Below are 22,148 nucleotides of genomic sequence, written 5' to 3'. Positions count from 1 at the left end.
TGGTTATGTTTGAATTGGAGCCACAGTGTACCTTGCTTTAGCATACACAAGATTACAGAACACAATAAATTCCTTTAAGTCACCAAAGATTACTTCTTTAAAATATAGGGGCAGACATAGGTTAACATTCTACCACTACGTTAAATCTCAGGTAGTTTAGGCTTTGTCTTCACCAGGGCCAGGATAAGAACACCAGTTTACACTGGGTACAAATTTGGTCTGACTTTGTTGTAGGAAAAAGGTTTAGCTCCAGCATTTCTCTTGGGGCTTTTTTTGGTTTTGAGCTCACTATGGGGATTTTATTTTGGTTAATCTTTATTTTATTTAAAGGTCATAGTAATTATTTTTAATTAACATTTTAATGCAGGGGAAAAAAGGAAAGGAAGGGAACTTACTTTTCCCACACCTTCATTTCATCAGTTGTCATATAACACGTAAGAAACACATATAACACAAAAGAAAAGGAAAATAAAAATAGCCAGAGATGTCAAACTCTTGCTGCCTTTCCATGGCAGAAATGGCCATCACGAACTTGCTGTAAAGCTTGGTCTAATTGAAAATGTTGTACTTGTTGCAGCTATTAACAAGAGACCCTGTCCTGAAAGGCACCTTGAACCCCTCTGAAACCTCAATGAACTCAGCAGTTTTCTGTGGGGGCAAAAGGAATGCACACAGTTCATTTCAAAAATAGTCTAGGATTTAAGTAATGTGTGTATTTTCAATTAATAACCTCAGTTACATTATCCTTGGGGCTAGCCCTTTATTAGAATCCAAACAGTGGCAGCTTGAATATTTATTCAGATGTTCCATGGGACAAAACCAAGGACATTCAGAATCAAATGAGAGACTAAAATCTCACTCATGATGACTTACTAAGACGACAATCAGGATATCTTAAAAAAAAAAACCACAAAACCAACCAAAAATTCCCCCACAAAACCCAAACGAAACAAAACCCACCGTCCCCAAAAACCCAAAGCAACCCGAAAAACTTGAGTAAGCTGCCCAAAATATGGATCTAGAAGTTATTCAGAGAAAGCAACATTCATGACAATCACGATTCAGCAGGGATTTCCCATACCTGGAAAATCATTTGTCTGGGAGATTCTGTCTCGTCTTCCTCACAAGTCAGCTTGAGCAGCATACAGACTTGCTGCTCTTTAGGTCTAGATATTTCTACTGTCATTGTTTTAATAAAGTTCTGTAGTTTTGCCCTGGACCACAAAGAAGTCAAAACTTGAAGGGTAATAACTAACCCAAATAAGAACAAAGCAGACGGAAAGAGGTTTCTGAAGGTGTGGTAGAGATAGAAGGGGAGGGGATCAATTCAGGACAAATACGTAAGTAACTTTAAACCATCAGACTGAATCAAGAGGGAAAGGGATTATCTTTTGAATACATGCCAATGTCTTAATTGTGCAATGCATAAGGCTGGTTTTTAGTCAAATGTTGGGGGTTTCAAGCCAACTTTTCAAAAACTGCGGGAGGTGGGGTGGCTACATTATCTCTCTTTTTCCAAATTCCCTTTTTCTCTTCTCCAAAACTTATTTCATCTTTTTACAAATTTTGGGCCGAAGTCTTCTTCAGTGCAAAGATGCAAAAAAAAAAAAACCAAAACAAAACCAAAAAAAAACCCACAAAGACCAAAATCTTGAGAGACAGAATGAGTTTTTGAAATGAAAAATGTTGCAAAGTAATAAAGCTCAAATGTTTAATTTGTGCATGAGATTTCCTTCAATCTATCTCCACTGGGATGTAGTTAGTAAGAGTAGGATGTGTCCGGTATGTCAACAGGGGACTAAGCCATCTGTATGTTTTTAAGAGAATTTTGAAGTTCTTCTGGATGAAAAATACCACCGTGCATGAAAATTAGAGTGACAGATTATGAATATTTCAGACATAATCACTTATTTTTTGCTTGTACAGTGACACACCGTGCACATTTTTCTCTCTGTAATCTGTAATCTTAAGGTTGATTATCTTTCCTTTTGATGAAAAGCATATTTTGACTGGGAAGATACATGTATAATGATGTGTACCACCAGCAGAGACTGTACCTCAGAGAAATAAATGCTAATGGTATAATATTTACTATTATTTTCATGAAATATTAAAAAAATCAAAAATTTAAACTAGTCAGTTCTGATGATCAATATGATCATAGATGGGTATAATGCCCCTTTTTTAAAACCTCAAGAAAGGTTAAGAGGCACCAAGGTCCCTTTTTTGAAGTTCCTTTACTCAGTGTTTATATAAATCTAGATGATGCATACATAAAAGAGCAACAGATTCTTGCTTGCTAAACATTCCTATTCGCAATTTTTCGATGCAACCTTTGACAGTCATTGTATAAAGTCCCAAAAGACACAGTGCAACCCAACAGCTCCCTGCTGCAAAAGAGAATTTGATGTAACTTTGCTGGACACATGTTAAACAATACTGTGGATCAGACCCACACAAAAATAAAATCTTTCAGTAGCAATTTTTTTTTTTTATTATTATTTACTCAGATACTGTATAGCCTATGATGACTTGTTTTCCTTTAGTTATATGAACAGTTTGACAGATTACTGTGACAAGGTTACTTTTAAATTGATAAAAGGTTTGATAGTGTTGGAACATTTGTCAGAAATGTCTGACATCACGTGTAACGGACTCTGCACTTCAAGTATCAATGGTACTCCAGTCTGCTGCTTTCTGTTTACTGTGCGATATACACCACCCAAAGATACACAACACAAATACAGAAAAGCAGGCAGGATTCACCGAAACAGTCCCATACATTATAAAACAATTCTGATTAAAGCGTTTCTCTTCCATAGCCTACCTGGCAAAACACAGTTAAATAAAAAATGTTACATGACAATTAGAGGGCGGCCTCCTTGCTGGGATAAACCTGGAAATGGCGTGGGCTATGACAAATGTACATTACCATAAGCATTTCCAGTGTTCCCTATTCTCCTAAGAGAGAAATACTGTGTTTTTAGAACATTATTCCTCAGACCTGCCAAATACCAGACATTACAAGTGACAGTTGTACTACCGGCAGCCTTGTCACATGCTAGAGCAGAGGAAATGGGTTCAGAAGGGCTCGTTTTAGGCACTGGCAGCTAGCCTACGGGAACCAGTGTCTTGGGCATAAGCTAACTGTGGTGAATACCCCCTTTAAACACAGCTTTCCAAAAATCTTGTACTGCAAAACAATAATATAGTTTACAGATTGAAATTCAGGTTTTCACCTTACACCTTGTAGCGAATTACGCTAATGTTTCTATGCAGGAAGTTTTAGAGCCAGCACCTTCTGCTGTTTTGTGAATACTTGTTCACATGAAATCTTTAACGTGTGGTGAGACCCCAGCCATGTAAGCTAAGAGAGAGCTCTACAGAAGACCACCATTTCTGAGGAGCCAAATGTATGTCTTGCTCACACAGCAGCAGACTGCTGCCATGCGTACTTCACTTTGTAGGGGTAGGAGGGAGAGAAATAAGGGATTCAGACCTTTATCCACCTCGACTAACCATCTGCAAAGGTAAAGAAAATGTCTTGCAATATATTACTTAAAAAAACCTATGTGCTGCCACGACAAATTCTTCTATTTTCAGATGTTTAACTTTCCCTATATAGCCTTTCCCTTTTGCTTTGATAAATATTTTTAATATTCTGAAAAAAGGCAGTACAACTATCTGGATTCTCCTCACTTCCATTCAGCCAAGGGACAGAAAATCAGCAAAATGAATGTCAGCATTTTTCTTAAAGACCATCTGTTCACACAGGAACTCCGTGATAGCAAGACAAAGCCCTCTAATCATAGACTAGATTAGGTTTACTGGAACACATGAAAAATTTTGCCACAGTGCTGAAAGGAAGCTCTCAGATACTCATACAGACGAGGAGTAGGGACATGCTCTCTGAACTTCATGATTCAGGTAGCACTGCTCACACCACAGCCTCACACTACGACTGCAGCACTAAGCACCAAAGCCGTGTGGCTCCTCTAGGAATAGTTAGTTCGTTCCTGATCAGCTGAAAGCAGTTGTCTGAACTTGGGAAGGGTCAGACTGCAAGACTTATAGTAAAATAGCTTTTTGAACGTCAGCAGACTACAGTCAATGTATACCTACTGAGGATCTGGCCCTTGAACTGGGATTATCTGTAACTGTCACAAGCGGGAAGTGTCAATGAATGTAGTTTGTACACATGTCAGACAGGTACACTCACAATTCAGCTTGCATGAAATATGAAAAATCACCAGCATGCTACACCCCTGCAAACAGTAAGCCAGTTCTACCAGTAGCAGCTTTAATAGGAGAAAGTCACAGGGAAGAGTTTCAAGCTCGCATAATGTTGCTGAAGTTTGGGTATCAGCTCAGCAAGACAGCTAGTTACAGTCCTGTCCACGCAAGGCATACTTAGGGAAGTCTTTCAGCATTTTTGGTCAAAATCAGGAAAGGCAGAATGACATTAAATTGTAACATCCCATTAAATAGTTACTCCTGTTGCAAGCTTCAAAACAACAGCCATATGGATTCAAGTTAGTAGCTCAGCCCCAGACTGTTCCTTACTTTACCAAACTTCATTTATTGATCCCTATTTGAAAGGCTGAATTGTGATTAAAAAAGTATCAAAGACATTGTCTTTTGATACGGACTATTCTGTGACAAAAACACTGCATTTTGCATTGTAACAAGGGTGGATTTTTATTTTTCTAATCTCCCCATGTTCTTATTTCAACACACAAATGCATTATCCTGAATTCCACCCAAGTGGCTCTGGTTGGAATCTCAAACTGGATTATTACCCTCCCACACGTCATCAATAATAATCAAGACTTTGGAAATCAGGTTCTCCTTTCTACTCCTGTTAGCCCACTACATTCAGTCGAATGAGGAGGGGTAACGGTGTAATATTTTAGGAACATTTGATGGTACATGAGGAGCAAATGGCTCCTTTCTGCTGCCTCTCCAGTTTCAATGGGAATAAACCAAGATAAAACTGCTATCGGTACAATCTGCAAACACATCTCTCAAGATAAACACAGGGAGGTAGAACGTGCTACTTTCTACATCAACGTTTTCAGTGGACTGCAGTTAATTAGATGGCTACAAGGCCACCTTCAGTGGGTTTCATACTTCTCAAACTCGGAGCCCAGCAATGTGTGACAGTGATCAAAAGATGTGATAAATGACTGAGGTGGGACCACCCGTGTTTTGTTGTGCACCTCATGATTCACAGATCACTAACTATAAAATCTGTCATTAGGGAGGTCTTCTTGCCATGCAAATTCTGCTTTTAATGTAAGAAAGAAACCAGATTAAAATAAACAGAAGTCAAGGTAAAGGCCCTCACCTCTCTATCCCACAAAACTCATTACCATAAGGTTTTCAACAGGCATTAATTAGCTGTTCAAACTAAAGGAATAACTGTTAACCTTCAAGTGTAGGAGGCTTCCGATTTCTTTTTGTGGATGCACATACGTGTAACTAAAAGGCCAGCTTTGACATTTCCCTACCCAAAGACACCGAGCATTTCAAGTGCACTTACGGCTGGCACAGCTTGATAAGGTCCTGGTCAGTGGTGCCGGGTGGAAGGCCTCGAATGTACAGGTTGGTTTTACTCAACTGCTCTCCGCTGCTGTTGTTGCTGCTGTTGTTGCTGCTGTTTGTGCTGGGGCTGGGAGGAGCCATGGGGTGGGGAGCTGGTGCATAGGACTGCTGGAAACAAAACAAAACAAAATGGCTGTTACTGGAAAAACAAAAGCATGGCAAGCTCATGCGCTGTACCCAGGTAACTGCAGTGCCACGCACCGAGCGTGTGCTTGTCCTGCCCTCCCTGCCCGCCCCTACAGCACGTGCACCCACCCTGAGCCAGCAATGCCTTTCAAAACACAAAACAGGGCTGAGGTTTTGGGTTTAGCCATGGCGATGAAGTGCTTTATTTTGCTTTATTCTTTTAATCTGGAATTAAAGTAGCTATATTATGAGCCTATTTTACCTAGACCACAAAATAAAGCTCTTAAATGACAGATACTCAGGAGTAACTGGTATTAAAGAAAGAAGTCAAACACAATCTGCTTTAAGAATACTCTTAAGACACAAAGAAGAGTATCTAGCCAAAGCACACAGAAGCTGATGCCAGAAGCCTAGTTAGACTTTTCTAAACATGAGGAGCACCCAGTACACACACAGTCAGGTGGCAGAGTTGGCTAACCTGAAAGGGCAGAAAAAAACTCCAAAGCAGCCTGCAAAGACCCTGTCATTACAGATGTCTTCCACAATAGAGAAACAGTTTGGAAAAGACGATCAGGCTAAGACCTCCTGCTCTCAAAACCTTACCCGCCTCTGAACAACCACAAACCACACAAAGCAACTGAGAAATACAACTTTAAAAAGGGAGGTATTCTCACAGGGAAAACAATGCTCTCCCCGAACATCCTGGTAAATACATGCTATGAAAGAAGCCACACGCATACTATAAAAAGTTCCCTAAGCACCCCCTGATCTGGGGCAAAACCAAGGAATTTGAGCTGCTGCAACCTGCCCTGGCTCTCTGACCATCAGTGTATTTACTCGCAGCACAGAGTGCTTGTTAGGAGAACAAACGGGTGGTTGGAAAGAGGAGGCCGTGTCACCACTGCGACCCATGCAGAAAAGCTGAGATCTAGGAGAGAAGCTGGGATAGCTGGGGGATGCTGCAGGCTGAGGCTCCAGCTGGACAGCCAGGGGAACTGAAGTCAGAGTTCCAGGAACATAACCTCCTGCTTGGAGGGGGGAAATCCCATTTCCACAAGCTGATTAGCGTGCTCTGCTAGCAGTATGGGTGGTTACAACAGCAGGTAAATGTTGGGCCAATGCTAAGTTAACCATGATGTGCTAATGGACTAATAAAAGCAAAACATCTGCAATTTTCATTATAGTAGCAATGACACTTTAGTGACTTCTAATATGCTCCTTCTGCATTTAGGCCTTGAACAGAGAAAATATTTAAGCCTGTGCATAATTCTGATCACACTAATCAACTGCCCCTTTAATTTCAGTGGCCCTACTTTAGTGCTTGTAATTATGCACATGCAAAATCACGACCCTTGATAGATGGATATTTTTAAATTGGTAGCTCTAAACTCTTTCAAACAAGTCCCTTTCCTTAGAAGAACAACAAAAAAAAAAAGTTGGAGAACATAAGGGGAGTGTCAGTGACAGGTGAATCTCAAAGGTTTTGATGAATACATAAAGCTCCACACTTCCAGCAATGCCTTGTGCTGCCTTCTCTTTCCTTCCCAGTTTCTCCCATTTAAACCAGGAGAGTGGGAACACACCATCAAGTGTCAGAGCATCAGAATTCCTCTGCAATCTAGCCTGTTGTAATGTGACTCAAGTAGGCCCCATTAAAAGGAAAAAACAGTTTAACAGACAGTGCAATCACCATGCTAGCAAGTAATGACATTCACTCTCATCTACAGTAACGGAAAGGGCAATGAGCTTCCTTCCACAAATATCTCCATAGACACTTTTGCTTACAATCAAAAGCACTTAATGCACACGGATCATATTTCTCTGCACACACATTTTATCACTGGGTAATCCCCACCCACCCGAGCTTCAATGTCATTCCCAGAAACAGCTGAGGAAGCAGCAGTCCCAAGTACCAGCACAGGGAACCGCCTCGACGGTGCCCCAGTGCTGTGGGCAGTGCTGGGAACCAGCTCCACACCAACAGCCACCGCCTGGCTGGGTAAGGATGCAACAGTAACCTCCAACAAAAACACCGGCACACGCATCTTACAACATTCTGGCTGCAAATGTATTTAAATCTGGGCACTCCAGAGCCACGGTACAGATAGATGTGACTATGTATAGCATATATTTGGCTTTAGTATACCAAGAGCTTAGAAAACACTCCATGGTCATCTTGCACATTGGTAAGGTAAAATTAAATATATATTTTAAAAAAGGGCAAGGTAACATTCTTACTTCTCCAAGTTTACTATGCACACTGAATGCACGTAAATAATGTAAAGCAAGGACAGAATTTTCTGTAAACCAATAAAATGCTAGGTATTTAAATTATTGTTATTATTATGTATGTCTTAGCAGGGGATAATGAGCAAATAGCCTATTCTCACACCAACCTAATAAGCAAGAAAAAAAAAAAAAACCCAAGTGAAAGTATACCTTTGAAATACAAAGAGCAATTTTCATTCTATTATAAGATCTTTATCCTCACACAGAGGAAAGCACTGGGGGCCTAATTCTAATTTAAGCTTAAGACATCTTATCCCTCTCAGCCAGCTGAAAGGGGACCTAGAAGTGAACATGAATTACACTTACGCTGATTTTAAGGCCACAGCTATATATAAAAAAAAATCTTCCATATACCCAGAGAATTAGGCCATAGGATAGGTGGTCTCTCAAGCAAGAGCTGCTCAGACAATAGGCACAGACGGATGCCCAGGTTCACAGCAGCACCCTGGGAGATATTTTAAGGGTGGCCAGAGAGGCAGCTGCGCCCCACTTCGGAGAATGCTGACCTTCTCAGACCAGCAAGCACCGCTATACTCCAAACCCTCTTCACTAATAAGTCTCAGCCACTGCAGCCCACTGTAGTCTCCACGCATATCCAATACCCCAGAATACCGTCTGCAGAAAGATTACAGAGCTGCCTGCACTAGGCTGATGACATCTTCTGGCTGGTTGCCACACCAAAAGCTTCAGGTCAGAAGAAAGCTTTGAATTCTTGTTTTCTGAGCCAATGAGTGTATGACTGATGGCAGAAGCCTGCACTTTGCCTCCAAATGAGTAAAGGGCCTGGTTCGTTAATCTCCACGTAATACCTGGAGCGAAAGAAATGAATGGCAACCTGATGATGCTCCCAGATATGGACTACTTGCTACAGGATCCCAGACGATGCCAAAGGGGCACATGGCCTGGGGAACCACCTGCGTACCTAGCAGCAGGGAATTTGTGCCTTGTTCGGATGTCAGCCCCCTCTGTGGCTGGAGGCAAAGCACTTAACTTCTCTGCCATAAGAGCCATGAGCAGCAGCGCTTTCCAGGCTGGCTCAAAACACCCTGACACCAGCTGTAGAAATCTGGGAGAGACGTTTCACCAACACAGCCGAGCACACGACCTGCAGCACTAGGAAAAAAGTATCAGACAAAATCTACATGTTTTACTTCAAAAGTGAGCTGGAATTCAGAGCTGGTTTTGCCACTAATTTTTCAAATAACCAATGCCACCAACTCATTTTTCAATTCTCATGCTTCATTATTCAATGGGGAGTGTGGGGGGAATGAACTAGTTTGTAGATCATTCCAAGCAGCTTATTAATTTACCAAGGCTGGCTAATAGGATTTGTTTTCATCTTTGAAAAATGAATGAAATTTCTCCTTTTTCATTATTTAAAAGTGAGAAATTAATGTGCTTAATTCTTATCCAGTCTCAGGAACGCACTCTTGTGCTTAAAACCGACCATTGACCTCTCTCTGAAACAGTGTCCCACACAAGTGCACACAGCTAAGCATGAATAATGAGATACCTTGGTTTTCTTACTAAATAACCCAGAAATGCTGAACCAGAAGCCTCTTGGTTACTAAATGAACACCGCTCCTCCTTCCAGCATCCAGCCTCCTTACACAAGAATGGTATTTATCTTGCCATGGCTACCACAGTACTCTTATGTAGTTTTTCACTTGCTGCAAGTTCAGTCTAAAGCATTTTTCTTCCAAAGCAAAACACTACTTAAAAAGACAAATTTCAAATATTTTTCACATGCAATTCCTTTTGGATGGGAATCACAGGCCCCAGATGCCAAGTTGTAGAGTCTGCTTTATTAGCAGCAGCTGGCTCCTTGGCAGGCTTCTGAGGCAGTCGGGCTTGTGGTTTTGGAGTGGCCTCAGAGCCTAGGATGCAGCTGGACAGCTATGCTAATGGACTAGCCAATTTGTTTGTATTCACCTTTGGCTATCCCAAATTTGTACTCTCTTATCCACTTGAAAGTAAGATCTTGGAAAGATTCCCCTTTAACACTGATATGTTGACTTCTGCTATTGGAGTGCATATTTTTTTTTACATAAAATGAGTACAACACACAGTCCTGCATTAAAACATGCGTTATTTAAGCAATTGTGAACACACACTATCCATTTCGCTCTGAACGGAGTGTTTTCCAGCTGCTAGATTCATCTCACTTAGAGCCCAATTGCTACACAATTCCCTGAGCTCCTGATTGAGAGAATAAAATAAGGCAAAGTAAATACAAATAAATTCTGCAAATATCAGTTTACAGCTCACACTAGCAAAACACTGTTCTCTTTACACCCTGCTGTACAAAGGAGTAATTTTTGAGAGCTGGAGGGTTCTTACTGGCCAATTATAGTAATGATGGGAGGATGCCACCAACTTACCGGCCTGTTGATGGGATTTTGGAGCTGACTGAACAGCAATTCTCATATTAAGGAAAAGACAATCACCACAGTCGAAGCGAAAACAGAGAGGTAGGGCAAATATAATAAAAAGAATTAGATAAAAGCCACAGCAACTCTCCTGCCTTCGGTTAGCTTCCTCAGTGAGAAGCAGCACTAAAAGGTTAAGCTGTACTTCTCATCAACAGCCTGGTGGAACAGAGAAGTGAATAAAAGGTGAACACAAACTGGCAGCACCAAAACCTCATGTATTTTAGGAAGGCTGAAGTCAAGGGAGCTCGAATCATAATTTTCTTCCTCAGTTTGTAGGACATTCACTGGTATTGCAGAATCCAGCCACGACTATCGTCTAGCTCTCATCCAGCCAACAAAGGCCTGGAAGACAGAGCTCCTCTTGGACACTTCCTACAGTCAGGTCTTTCCTTAGACATCTAACAAAAAACAAACAGTTGTAATAGTGCACGTATTTTCAAACATCTGCATACTGACAAAGCTTCCTGGACTGTTTCTGTAGAAGCAACAATCCACCGCTTGGCAACATTTTCCATTTGTAAAGGAACAGCATGTGAAAATGTAAGTAAACTAAGAAGGTGAAGATAGACAATAAGCTTCGAAGTCTGTTCCATCGCAATTCTTTCAGTCAGGAAAACCAGAACACACCTCAAGAGGATTCCGATTTCTCTGAATCCCTTCAAAGGCCTTTAAAAGTGATTTGCTGGATACAAGAAGACCGATGATTCAAAGCTGCTAGGTTATGCTCTCTGCACTGCCACTACGTCACTGTGCTACCCTAAGCAAGTATTTTAGATTCCTTATATCTCAGTTTACCAATCAGTAATGATTCTTCCTTACCTTGTCAAGGCTTATATAATGCTTTATGACTACTGGATAAAAGATTCTATAAAGGACTTCAGGATTACCCAAAGATGGGGAAAACATTAAAATTTAACTTAAATACTAAAGCTAACCCTAATTCTTTCGCAGATAAATATTGTTTCTGCATACACTGATTTTGCTACCCTGTATCTAAACTGAATAATTTAAAAACTTAATAAAATGCCAATCCAATTAGCTTTGTCATTAAAAATAATTATTTTTGTTTTACTTAAAAACAGAATTATTCAATCACAGTGCTATCTTGCTCATGCTTCTTGTATACATCGGCCTGGTTTTCTCCTTCATTCTATTCCAAATGATAGCTTTAGTCATAAGAAAAAGGTGTCACTGTGTTTTGCCTTACCCTTTCTTTTCACACAGGGAAAAAAAACTCCCACAAAAACCCACTTGGGAAAAATGGCAATTATGTAAAAATAATAACAATAATAATCCCTAGTCCTCCAATAGGCACAGTGGTCATTCAACAGTCAGAATCAAATCGAGGTTTGATGGGTCAGTAAGATACCTTGAGATCTTTGTTTCACAGATAAAGCTGTTGAAATTAGTAGTTTAAATACTCCTGGGGCTTACAATTCCCTTGAACATGGCACAAAGTACTAGAGGTCCATAAGGCATAAGCTCAGGCACATTTGGCTCAGTTTTCTCTGTTCTAAAGTACTTGTCTTTCAAATCACAATTCCCTAGCTTTCAGCATTTTCTAAGCACTTACAGGTAGACAATACATAAGAAGCAAGGCATCCACAGGAAGGAGTCATCATTTATTGGACAGTACATGCAAAGTAGGTCTCATTTGATACAATTTTCTGCATTAAAACAAAACCACCAACCAACCAAAACCCAACAGCAATTCACTCCTCTTGGCTATCTTTAAGAGCACTGAGAGTTTAGCAGTCATTGGCCAGGGTGACACACACCAGAAGCCTCAGCATTTTCACACTGATCACAGTATCTTTCATTTCCACTAAGACAGATTAAAATACCTCAGTCCATACATCACTCCATTTTCCACCATCACCAATGGGAAACTTCAAAAGCAAATCTGGCCAGTGGAAAGCAGCTTTTGAAGTATGATGAAGTTTAAATAATAAAGTGGATTAGAGCACATCTCATTAAGAGAGACTGATGGTCATCTCGCTTGAGGATTAACAGGCACCAGCAAAAAACAGTACATGACAAGAGAATGGCAGAGATGAAGAGCACATACAGACTGAGAACACCCCGACCACCACTGGTCCCCTGGGTTTTGGTCACTAAATACATACCAGCTGCTGAGCTGCCAGCTTCAGCCCCTTGCCCTCTGCTCCCTACATGTTGCTATACCAAAGGTAAAACTATTCATCCCTCATAAGCAATTTTCTGTTTGTCCACTGACTGCCTTTCACTCTGGACTAGGCAATGGTAGCTTCCCTGAATTTAGGGCTTCTCGCATCCAGACAGGAGGGTACAATTTAGTCCTTAGCTCTAAAAAGCCAAAGACTGGGAATAACAGCTGTGTCACCAAATAAATATTTTCCAAAGCAAAAAACAACCTTCACATCCTTGTCTCCTCCCATTTATTTCATGGCAGGAGGCTCCTATGACAGACCATTCCTGTGGCATTATTTATTTCTCAGTAAGGGAGAAGAAGAATTCTTTCTATAAAGTATTTTGGCACTTTGCAAACTCGTAAACAATAACCTATATTCTTTGACATAAATTAGTGTTATTGCTTCATTATCCAATCCATTCATATTTTATTGATGTACTGAGACTAAATGTGAACAGAATCTAGATCTTAAAAATACTAAATCTGGGCAATATGGACGATAAAACATTGCAATTCCACTAATAAGAATACTTTAGAGCACAAATCAAAATATGACAGCAATTACTGCCTGTGATACAACAACTTTGTAAAAAAATGGGAGGAAAAAATATTAAGCAGGAGTTATTGTTCGTGTTTACATTTCCATGTAGCCAATTTTTAGGCTACAATGATGAGCTGTCAGTCCATTTGAAGTTTAAGAATAAAAACACAGATTGAAAGGCTGCTACTTAACTTTCCAAGTATTTGCAAAAAACAAACATGTTTTTAGTTCTGAGAAACTAGAATTTACTCTCTGGGGATTTGTTTACATGTAACAGACTAAAAGCATCTTGGAAATGAGATGTAGGAGGTACGTGCTTCATTGCACTGCTTTTCTGCACGCAGTCCACACATACTGGTGCAAGACCTGAGTACAAGAAAAGCCTATCACATAGAACTGAACTTTAGGCACAGAACAAAAGCAAAACATCGATTATCATCTCTTTCCTCTCCACGTGAGAATTTGGCAAGCAGAGATCAGACGCAGATGTGTTTTCATGCTGCAGAAAGAAAGCCCAACCAAAAAGGTTTTTCAAAATCCAACCCAAGTTCTCTTAGTTTGTCTTTCTTATGGAAGAATTAAGCAAGAAATCTGCTACTGTTGACATGAGCATTGGTGGGATGGAGGAATTGGAGGTGGCAGAGCTCCCACGGAATGGCCCCCATCATCTCCCCATGTTACCACAACAATCTTTTGTAGATGTGTATGGAGAACTTCTGTCCTCTTCGTCCACTGCTATATAAAGATCAGTTGTGCCTCCCCTCCTGTGGCCAAAGGAATCCGCAGAACACAAGAGTTTGGGAAAGGCCTATCCCAAAGATAACAGCGTGACACCATCAGGACAGAATCTGGGGCATTCCACAATAGCCAGGAGAGCCCCCTTGGGCTCCAGCAACACACTGCTCCCTGGCTGGGGTCCAGAGGATGCCCACAGAAGGTATGAGCCATCACAAACCTCACCACATTTTTGCAGCCAGTGCAAACGCTTCTAACAAGTTCATGAGAGCAGATAGCTTTTAAAAAAAAAAAAGCCCATACAAGTTATTACAGTTCATACCTAATTCCTCGCTTAGGAAGAAGAGGAAAGAACCAACCCCATAAGACTGATGTACGTAATGTCATTTAAAGGACAGCTAGAAAGCCTTCCAACAGTAAGCTGATACACTGGGGACAAGAATCTAACAGTAGTGGTTAGGATTTAGGTGTCAGCCTATGGGCATAGTTGGCCAAGGCAGTGCTGGGCACCTTGGCGCTTCTGACAGTCCTGAACACCATACCACGCAGGGCTCAGCAAGGCAGGGAAGCTGGGGTGGCCACACGCAGGGCTCAGCACAGCTACCTGGGTCTGAAACCCTACGTTAAGCACCTCTCTGTCCCATTCTGGGTACTTCTCCACATTTTTAAAACAAGTGGTCTGTGTAAGAAAGCAAGCTTTATAATGAAGTTTTTTCAGCTAGTGTCACTAAGTGATTAAACTCCTATGGTAAGGAAGTTGAACAGAGATAAACACTCCCCACCTTGTTACTGTAGACTCCGGGGTCTTACAGAATCTCCATTTTCGCCAGATTTCATGCAGCAGACATGGGAGGTAGTATAGGAAATGCTATTTAATTTCCTTTGATTTAACAAGCATCTACTATAATTTACATTTAAATTTTCTTCCAGGCATCAATCAAATCCACTCGAGGCAAAATTTACTAAATAAACCAAATAATTAATGCAAAAATAGAGAACCTCTTTATTCTATTTTTTGGAAATTTCAGAATTGCACTCAATTTATTTACAGGCATTTCTTCACACACACACACCCCCCCTTAAAATTCAACGTTCTATGGATGATACTGGGTTTGAGGATGAATTTACTTAGGCATGCTGTATATTAAAAGAAACAAACAAACAATAATTGCTGTCTTTTTGAATCTATTAAATATTTCAGTATTTTTTTTCCATTCATACTCTTATTTAGAAATCATACGTACCTTAGGCTGAATTGAAGCCTGAGCACTAAACCCTCAAGATACGTCTTACGTTCATACGAAGTGCAGACTGAGGCAAAGGCCCAAACTGATTAGCCCACCCACAGGGGTATTTGGCCACCTGTGTAACTAGATGCCACAGCAGTTACTGCCCAGCACACACTTTGTTGGCATGACTGGAGGTCCTGGGAATGCCCACAGGACTACCAAATGATGGAAGTCTCCTCCTAAATTTTATAATACTTAAAGTCATTGGAAGATGCCGACTATGTCTTAGCAACTAGTGAGATTCAGACATCTGTTTTGGCTAATAAGTAAATAAAAATCATAAACCTTTTTTGAAAAGTAAAAATAATTTCAGAATGTCCATTTTTTTCTTCAAAATCAGTGAATCTAAATATGCATAAACCTGCCCTGCTGGTTAAATACACCAAAGAACCATCATTCCTTACACTGTAATTCAGTATTATTCAGCAAGTCCTTTCCCTTCTAATTACTACCTCTATCTTTAATGTTTCTACCATCTCTGTTTTTTAGCACTTTGGGGGGTCGGGGGGTGCACAGAACTAAAAAAGGTCCAAATTTACTATGGTATAAGTTCTCAGTCTCTTCCCATTTCTTCAACAACAGATGATGTTTCTGTGCTTGTCCAAAGTTTAAAATGCCTTTTGACTTAAGGCCTCAGAAATGTTTACTCAAAATATCCATACAAAACCTATTTGCAGCTTGGTAAAAGTAACCTACATTCTTTTTTTCTGATATGCTTAGAATCGCTCATAACCAGTGCAGAAATTTAATTTAATTGTGACAACTTTCTTTTCTCAGTTCCCTAAAATCATCATTATTTTCTGCTAAATGGTGCAAGTGAGCCAAGTATCTTGCTAGCATACATAGATTCAGCTGAAGATGTTTCACCTAAACCATTCTGGGCTTTGTGCCATGTACTTTTTCCACACAACAATATGAAGAAACTGAACTTGTGTGCTTAGAGGTGAAGAGCCTTGCAATGTGGGGACTCAGCTGCTTTGCTGTGCATCTGTGTAAAATCCAACAGCACACTAATTGGGATAATGAGGTGGTACTGTTGCAAGCAATAGGAATTCAGAGTAACAGGATACATATGTTAAAATTCCTGAAACAAACCAGAAAGGATAAAAAAAAAATGAGATATTCTAACACATTCATCTGTATTTACTAAATTTTCCATCCAAATGATGTATTTCTTGATAAACAAGAGCTTAAATTTCCTTCTGCACTGCAACATCACCTCCAATCTCTTCTGTCAGCTTTCTGGCTTTTTGACCTTTTAATATTCTTCATTCATGCATGATTTATTTTTTAAGTCTGCATTTTTTTTCTGGAAAGAATATGTATTTGAAGTTATTTCAAATATTAAATCAGGATAAGTAAAATAAGAAAGTCTCCCTAATACATTTCCTTAATAAATGTACCAAGCTTTAGAATAGAAGCTTGAGGAATGTTAGCATGTAACAATAAGGTTTATATTTCGAATCAGATACATATAAATATTCTAAAAGTCTTAATACCATTTTAATACCACTGTCAGACTCATGTGCACAAAATGTTGAGGAAAAAAAGGAATTCAAGTCTAAAATGAAAAATAATTTACATAAAATCCAAAATGGGGAAGAGTGACAAAAAGCAATAATCAGATTGTAACAGTAACAGACTGCGTTACCAGCTGGAGCAGAAACTAGTTAGGAATACCAGGGCAATAAGGTTGTCTATGGGCATGTTGGCAGCAAAAGGAAGGCTGAGAGGCAAAAGGAAAACATTTGCCCGCTGCTGAATAGGCAGGGGACTAGTAACAAAGGAGACCGAACAGATGGCGGCACTTGGTCCTTTCTTTGCCTCAGTCCTCACTTGCAAGGTCTGCTGCCAGGCTTCTCGGGTCTCTGCCCCATCGTAGGGCCTGGGGTGAGAGGTGATGCCCCAGGCAGAGCAGCAGTAAGTTAGAAACTACTCCACGAAGCCAGCTACAGGCTACTCAACAGCGATGGCAAGAACCGGCTCATGCCGCCGAGTGGCTGCTTGCTCTCATCTCTGGAAGGCTGTGGCAAGCGGAGGCCATCAGGATGTTCCTGATGACTGGGAAAAAAGCAAACACTACATCTGCCTTCAAAAGAGGGAGGACCTGATGGACAACAGGCTGGACACAGTCTGACAAAACTAAAGAGAAAAGCCTCGTGGGAGCTGTGTCTAAGCACATGAGGGAGAAGGTGACTGAGCAGCCAGCATGGGTGAGCAAAGGTAAGCAACACTTGGCCAACTCGCTTGCCTTCTGCGTTGAGAAAACCAGCCCTACAGATCAGGGGAGTGGAGTGGATGCCGTTTACTTCGACTTTATCAAGGCTTGCAACGTGGTACCATCACCAACAAGCCGGATGGCAGGAGGGAGCGCACCCTCACCAAGACTGCAGGTAACACCAAGTTAGGCAGAGCAGCTGACTGACTAGAGCAAACGGCTGCCTCAAAATGTTAATGTCAGTACATCCAATGCCATAAGAAAGAACTACTCAACACAGAACTCCTTCACCTCACACATCATGTATGTTAAAACCCCTCCAAGTTTACTTAGAGAACAAATGTCTATTAAGTGATCCCTGCAGGTGCAGATACATCCTATAACCAAATTCAACTAAACACAAACAATTTACTAAAACCAAGACATCTGAACTTTATTCCTTTGCTATGCTTTGACCTCAAGTTTAGTTCATTTGCTAAAGTCATCATTAAACAACAGTGCTCTACACAGATTTCAGCAGCAGTAGTATTTACATTAATGCAATATCCCTGGGTTAAAGTATTAGAAATGCTGAAAACCCTATCCCTCAGCTTCTTTAAGACCTCCAATGTAGTCTAAGGAAACGGTCTAAGAAAAAGCACTAACATTTTAAAGGCAGTCTGGTTCTCAATCATTTGAAATGAACAGGTAGATCTTTTCTGAGACTAAAAATTCCACAAATAATGCCGCTACCAGCTGCCATCACAGAATCAAAGTTCAAATCTGGTAATATTTTAAATTAAATGCACCCTATAGTTATAACATAGATTTTTAATGGCTAGGAGAAGGCAGTCTGACTCCCCCAGTCGTATCAAGGCATAGCTCCCAGTGGGCAGTATACTCAGACCAGGTACTCTAGGCTCAATCTCAGACATAAAATGCCACACACAATAGATCTAAAGTAGTAACCACAACTTAAGCCTCAATTTGGGGGAACTTGGTCCAAGAAAACTTAAAAAATAACTTCTTCAGCGATGCAACAGTACACTGAAAGACATCAGCACAAATACTGCATGTCTCCAAGGTATGTCTGAGGACAACTGCAGGACTGAATCCTACTTACAACACAAGAAACTAAACAATCACTAAATACCTCTGCAAAGACTAGAGTCTTATGGAAAGCAAACATACCTAATTAAGCATGTAAATGACGTGGTAATGACTACTCACACAGGATCCAGATTCAGACTGCACAGGCTCATGAAGAAGTTCCAGCATTTCTGATTCCTTGACGGTATAACCTTAACTTCCTTTAACATAATTAACAGAGTCCACTAACAGAAGCTTATAGTTACTTTCTGTAAGAAACATCACTTTTCTTGGGGGGGAACCCACCTAGCAGAAAGGTTTAGCTTTGGAAGTTGCTAAAAATAGCAGGTATTTGGGGAAGTGGCATAAGAAATGCAAGCAGAGAGTAGTTAGTTATTCCCAGTACACCTTTCACTTTGTGCCTTCCCAGCCATGTGGACCATCAACCTAACACATACCAAAGGTCCTACCTCTTCTGTGATCTGACCCATTTAGACTTCAGTCCTCTACAAACCTCTTCGTGGGCACTAGTTTTAGAATTCAATTTTATAGTAAAGAAAAAATTTAAAAATCCATTTATTTTAAATCTGTCACCAAAAAAAAAAAAAAAAAAAAAATATCAGTGCTGCTTCCCTCCATTCTTGTTTTACAAGGAGAATTTTGCAGAGGTTATTTTTCTACCTTCTTCCTAAAATTCAGGACTTTTAATGTGAAACTCTATCATACTGTATCCCATGTCTTACATGGACAACCCTCAAAAACGGGAGGAGGTGGCAGCCACCCAGTCAGGGGGATTGCTATCAGACCTTTTTGCAAGTAAGCAGAAACATCATTGACAAGATGATGCATGTGCCAAAATATAGAGTCAGATCACTAAAAGTGCTAGATGTTTTTAACACACTTTGAAAAACTAGTATCTATATTAAAAGAATGATTCTTCTTAGGGATTCCACCTATGAAGAAAAAAAGGGAATCCTAAACTAAGAACATACAGACACTGTTTTAACTCTACTGGTGTTAAGTATCTGCATTATCCCTTGTTGCCTAACATTGTGTTTGTAATGGCTTGCCCCTAAATTTCATTTCTTAAACCCTGGGTCAATGTAGTTGGAGTAGGGCAAAAAGTCTTTCCATGAAGGAGGCAACCTGTTACCAGGCTATTATACATTTCACTGAGGTCCATTTATCACTACAATTCTCTCATCCTACCACCTCCAACAGATGAAATTCTGCTGCAGAGGAGAAAATACATGCAGCAACATGGCATCCCTGGGAGTGACCCTGCCACAGCTTTTTGCTACCATACACAGCCCAGATCTCCCTGCCCCCACCTCTGGCTCCCCCCTCTCAAGACCTCACCCCATTACCAACACATCAGGAAAAGCCACTGTAGCCAGCAGACCTTTGACAATCCACTGGTCTGGCAAGGATAACTACAATTTAAAAGTTCCTTTGTGGCTGTATACTAAGGGTTTCTGAGCCACAAGTGGCCTCCTGCATCCTCCTCCCTTCCTCTCCCTCCCCACTTCTAAACATCAGCAGCTGCATAAAGATGCCTCACAGCATCTGGGAGGGCAGGAGTTGTTCAGGCTCTGACGGTGAACTGGGCAAGTACAGGCGAGGGTCAAACACGGAGTGATTCCTGCAATTAGTACCATAGCTCTGAAAAACATGGCAATGGCTATGAAGTTACACATATGCATTCACTGCATTTCTCTGTCTCTGTATAGTACATTTAATCAGCAAAAACCCCTAGTTTTTCTTTTCTCATTAATGCTTTTTATGGTCTTTGGTAATTCTTCTACAAGAAGCTAACTAGTTCATTAACACAAGCCAAGAAAACAAGACTTTGAAATATATTTCCGCCCCCCGATGTCATGGAGTACGATGATACAGAGTATAGCCTGGTTTTCCTTAAGGCACTACCCTCCAGAAGCGTTAACTGCCAGATTTTTGCAGTGACAGTCTGCAAGGCTAAAATTAGCAAGCAACACCTTCCCTTGCACCTCATCACATGATAGGAAACAAACATAAATAGGGAAATACAATATGTTCCTAAAGGTGGAGTCTGAATACTTCAATGTCCGTAACAGTTTAGAAGTAAAGGACACTTATACAAGCAGCTTCTTGCAGTATGTCATCTGTTACTAGAATTATAATTGCAGTTAAGAAGTCGACCACCTCTAAATATACTCCTTCACAACCCAGTCTGGCCTGAATCAAAATAATTCATGTCTATGCTACAGACAAATTGTTTTATTAGGCACCACTATGTTACCAGATGCCTATTTAATCTAGCACCGTTCTGCACAGATTACACAAACCTGTCAGCGGATCCATCTCTTTGTTAACTGTTATTCTACATTTAACCCAAGAGTATCACAAACTCCTTCACAGGCCACATCCCTCCCTTCTTCACCGAGGTGCAGCTGATTGCAGCCTGGACAGCAGGACTGGAAGATAAAACACCACATTATATTTCTCTTCTTCCCCCCTCCCCCCCTAAACAGTGCCGTGCAGTCCTTAACAGCCATGCAAAGCAGCCACAGTTCTCTTCTTTTTCAAAACCCTGTCCAGAGGACACACATAAAATCAGGTGTATTTAAGTCAATTTCCTATTTAAAACACAATGAATGGTAGCATTAAATCTGCTGAAGCTGCATCACAGTCTGCACACAAAAAGAAATGGTAGCCACATTATAAACTCATTTAGGACCTTCATTTCTCCTGCATACGGGAAGCAGGAATAGTCCTTCGCACGCACACAAGAACCCAGACATCTGTCACAGTGTTGCACCACACCATATAGCATACAATGGGAGCACATATAGCTAATATGATTCAACTTGCACAATGCTTTGAGCACCTGCTTCCAAGTTTCCCATCACCTCGCTGGCTCAGTTCTAGCTCAGCTCGATTATCTCATCTACTCTTCTTGCTGCAGCGGCATGCCTGTGGCTGAGGAAAAGGGGTAACTTCTCCCTGAAGCAAGGCTCTGGCTTGGCCATGAATTCCCAAGGCTGCGCCACAGCAGCGATTTCGGCAGACCTGAGGTAGGGAGAGGCACAGACTTTTCTGCAAAACCCCAGGGATCTGACTGCTTCTATTTTAGTATCCCTAATTACAAACATCACTATTTTTGGTCCTAAAATGTTCTGAGCTTTCTTAAAATTAGTCACAGCGGTTTACTTGAAGGCGCCCTGGCAGCGGGCAGCTCCACAAGCTAGCAGCCTGCTGGCTAAAACAGTGTTTATCAGCTACTCACTTGATCACAATAACATTTCCGACAGTTTAAACTTAAGTCTTAATCTAAAGACATCTTTTATTTAAAAAAAAAAAAAAAAGAGGCCTCTGGATTAGCAATTTTCATCCAACATCTCAAGTTTGTGAACTGACCTTGATGTTTAATAAGAACCATTTATGCCAATAACATGGAATTAAAACAAACACATACAAAACCCCCTCCCCTACCACAACAGCTAAGGAGCAAACAAGTCCATCACCATCGATTCCTTTCAAGCCATTCATCAAACTCCTGGCAACAAAACTAAGGCTGTGCTTCATTACAAACAGAACAATAAAGAAAAGGGAGGTTGAAAATTAAGGAAGAAATGCTCACAGACAATAGATGGGTTTAAGGTTTTGGGTTTTACTTCCAACAATCCAGGCACTATGG

The 22,148-nt window shown here is 40.7% G+C and overlaps 1 protein-coding gene across 1 annotated transcript in view; it reads right to left on the bottom strand.

Moving 5' to 3' along the window:
* RBMS3 (RNA binding motif single stranded interacting protein 3) overlaps positions 1 to 22,148 on the bottom strand; it is a 718,801-nt gene that overhangs the window by 348,180 nt on the left and 348,473 nt on the right. Inside the window, 1 exon segment of the mRNA XM_055803834.1 lies at positions 5,543 to 5,712. Coding sequence (XP_055659809.1) covers positions 5,543 to 5,712 — 170 coding nt within the window.

The sequence above is a fragment of the Falco peregrinus genome, chromosome 5 (genome assembly GCF_023634155.1).
Source record: "Falco peregrinus isolate bFalPer1 chromosome 5, bFalPer1.pri, whole genome shotgun sequence".
In the NCBI taxonomy this organism is placed as follows: domain Eukaryota; kingdom Metazoa; phylum Chordata; class Aves; order Falconiformes; family Falconidae; genus Falco; species Falco peregrinus.
The sequence above is the reverse complement of the archived record's forward strand: the minus strand, read 5'-3'. Positions and strand labels throughout refer to the sequence as shown.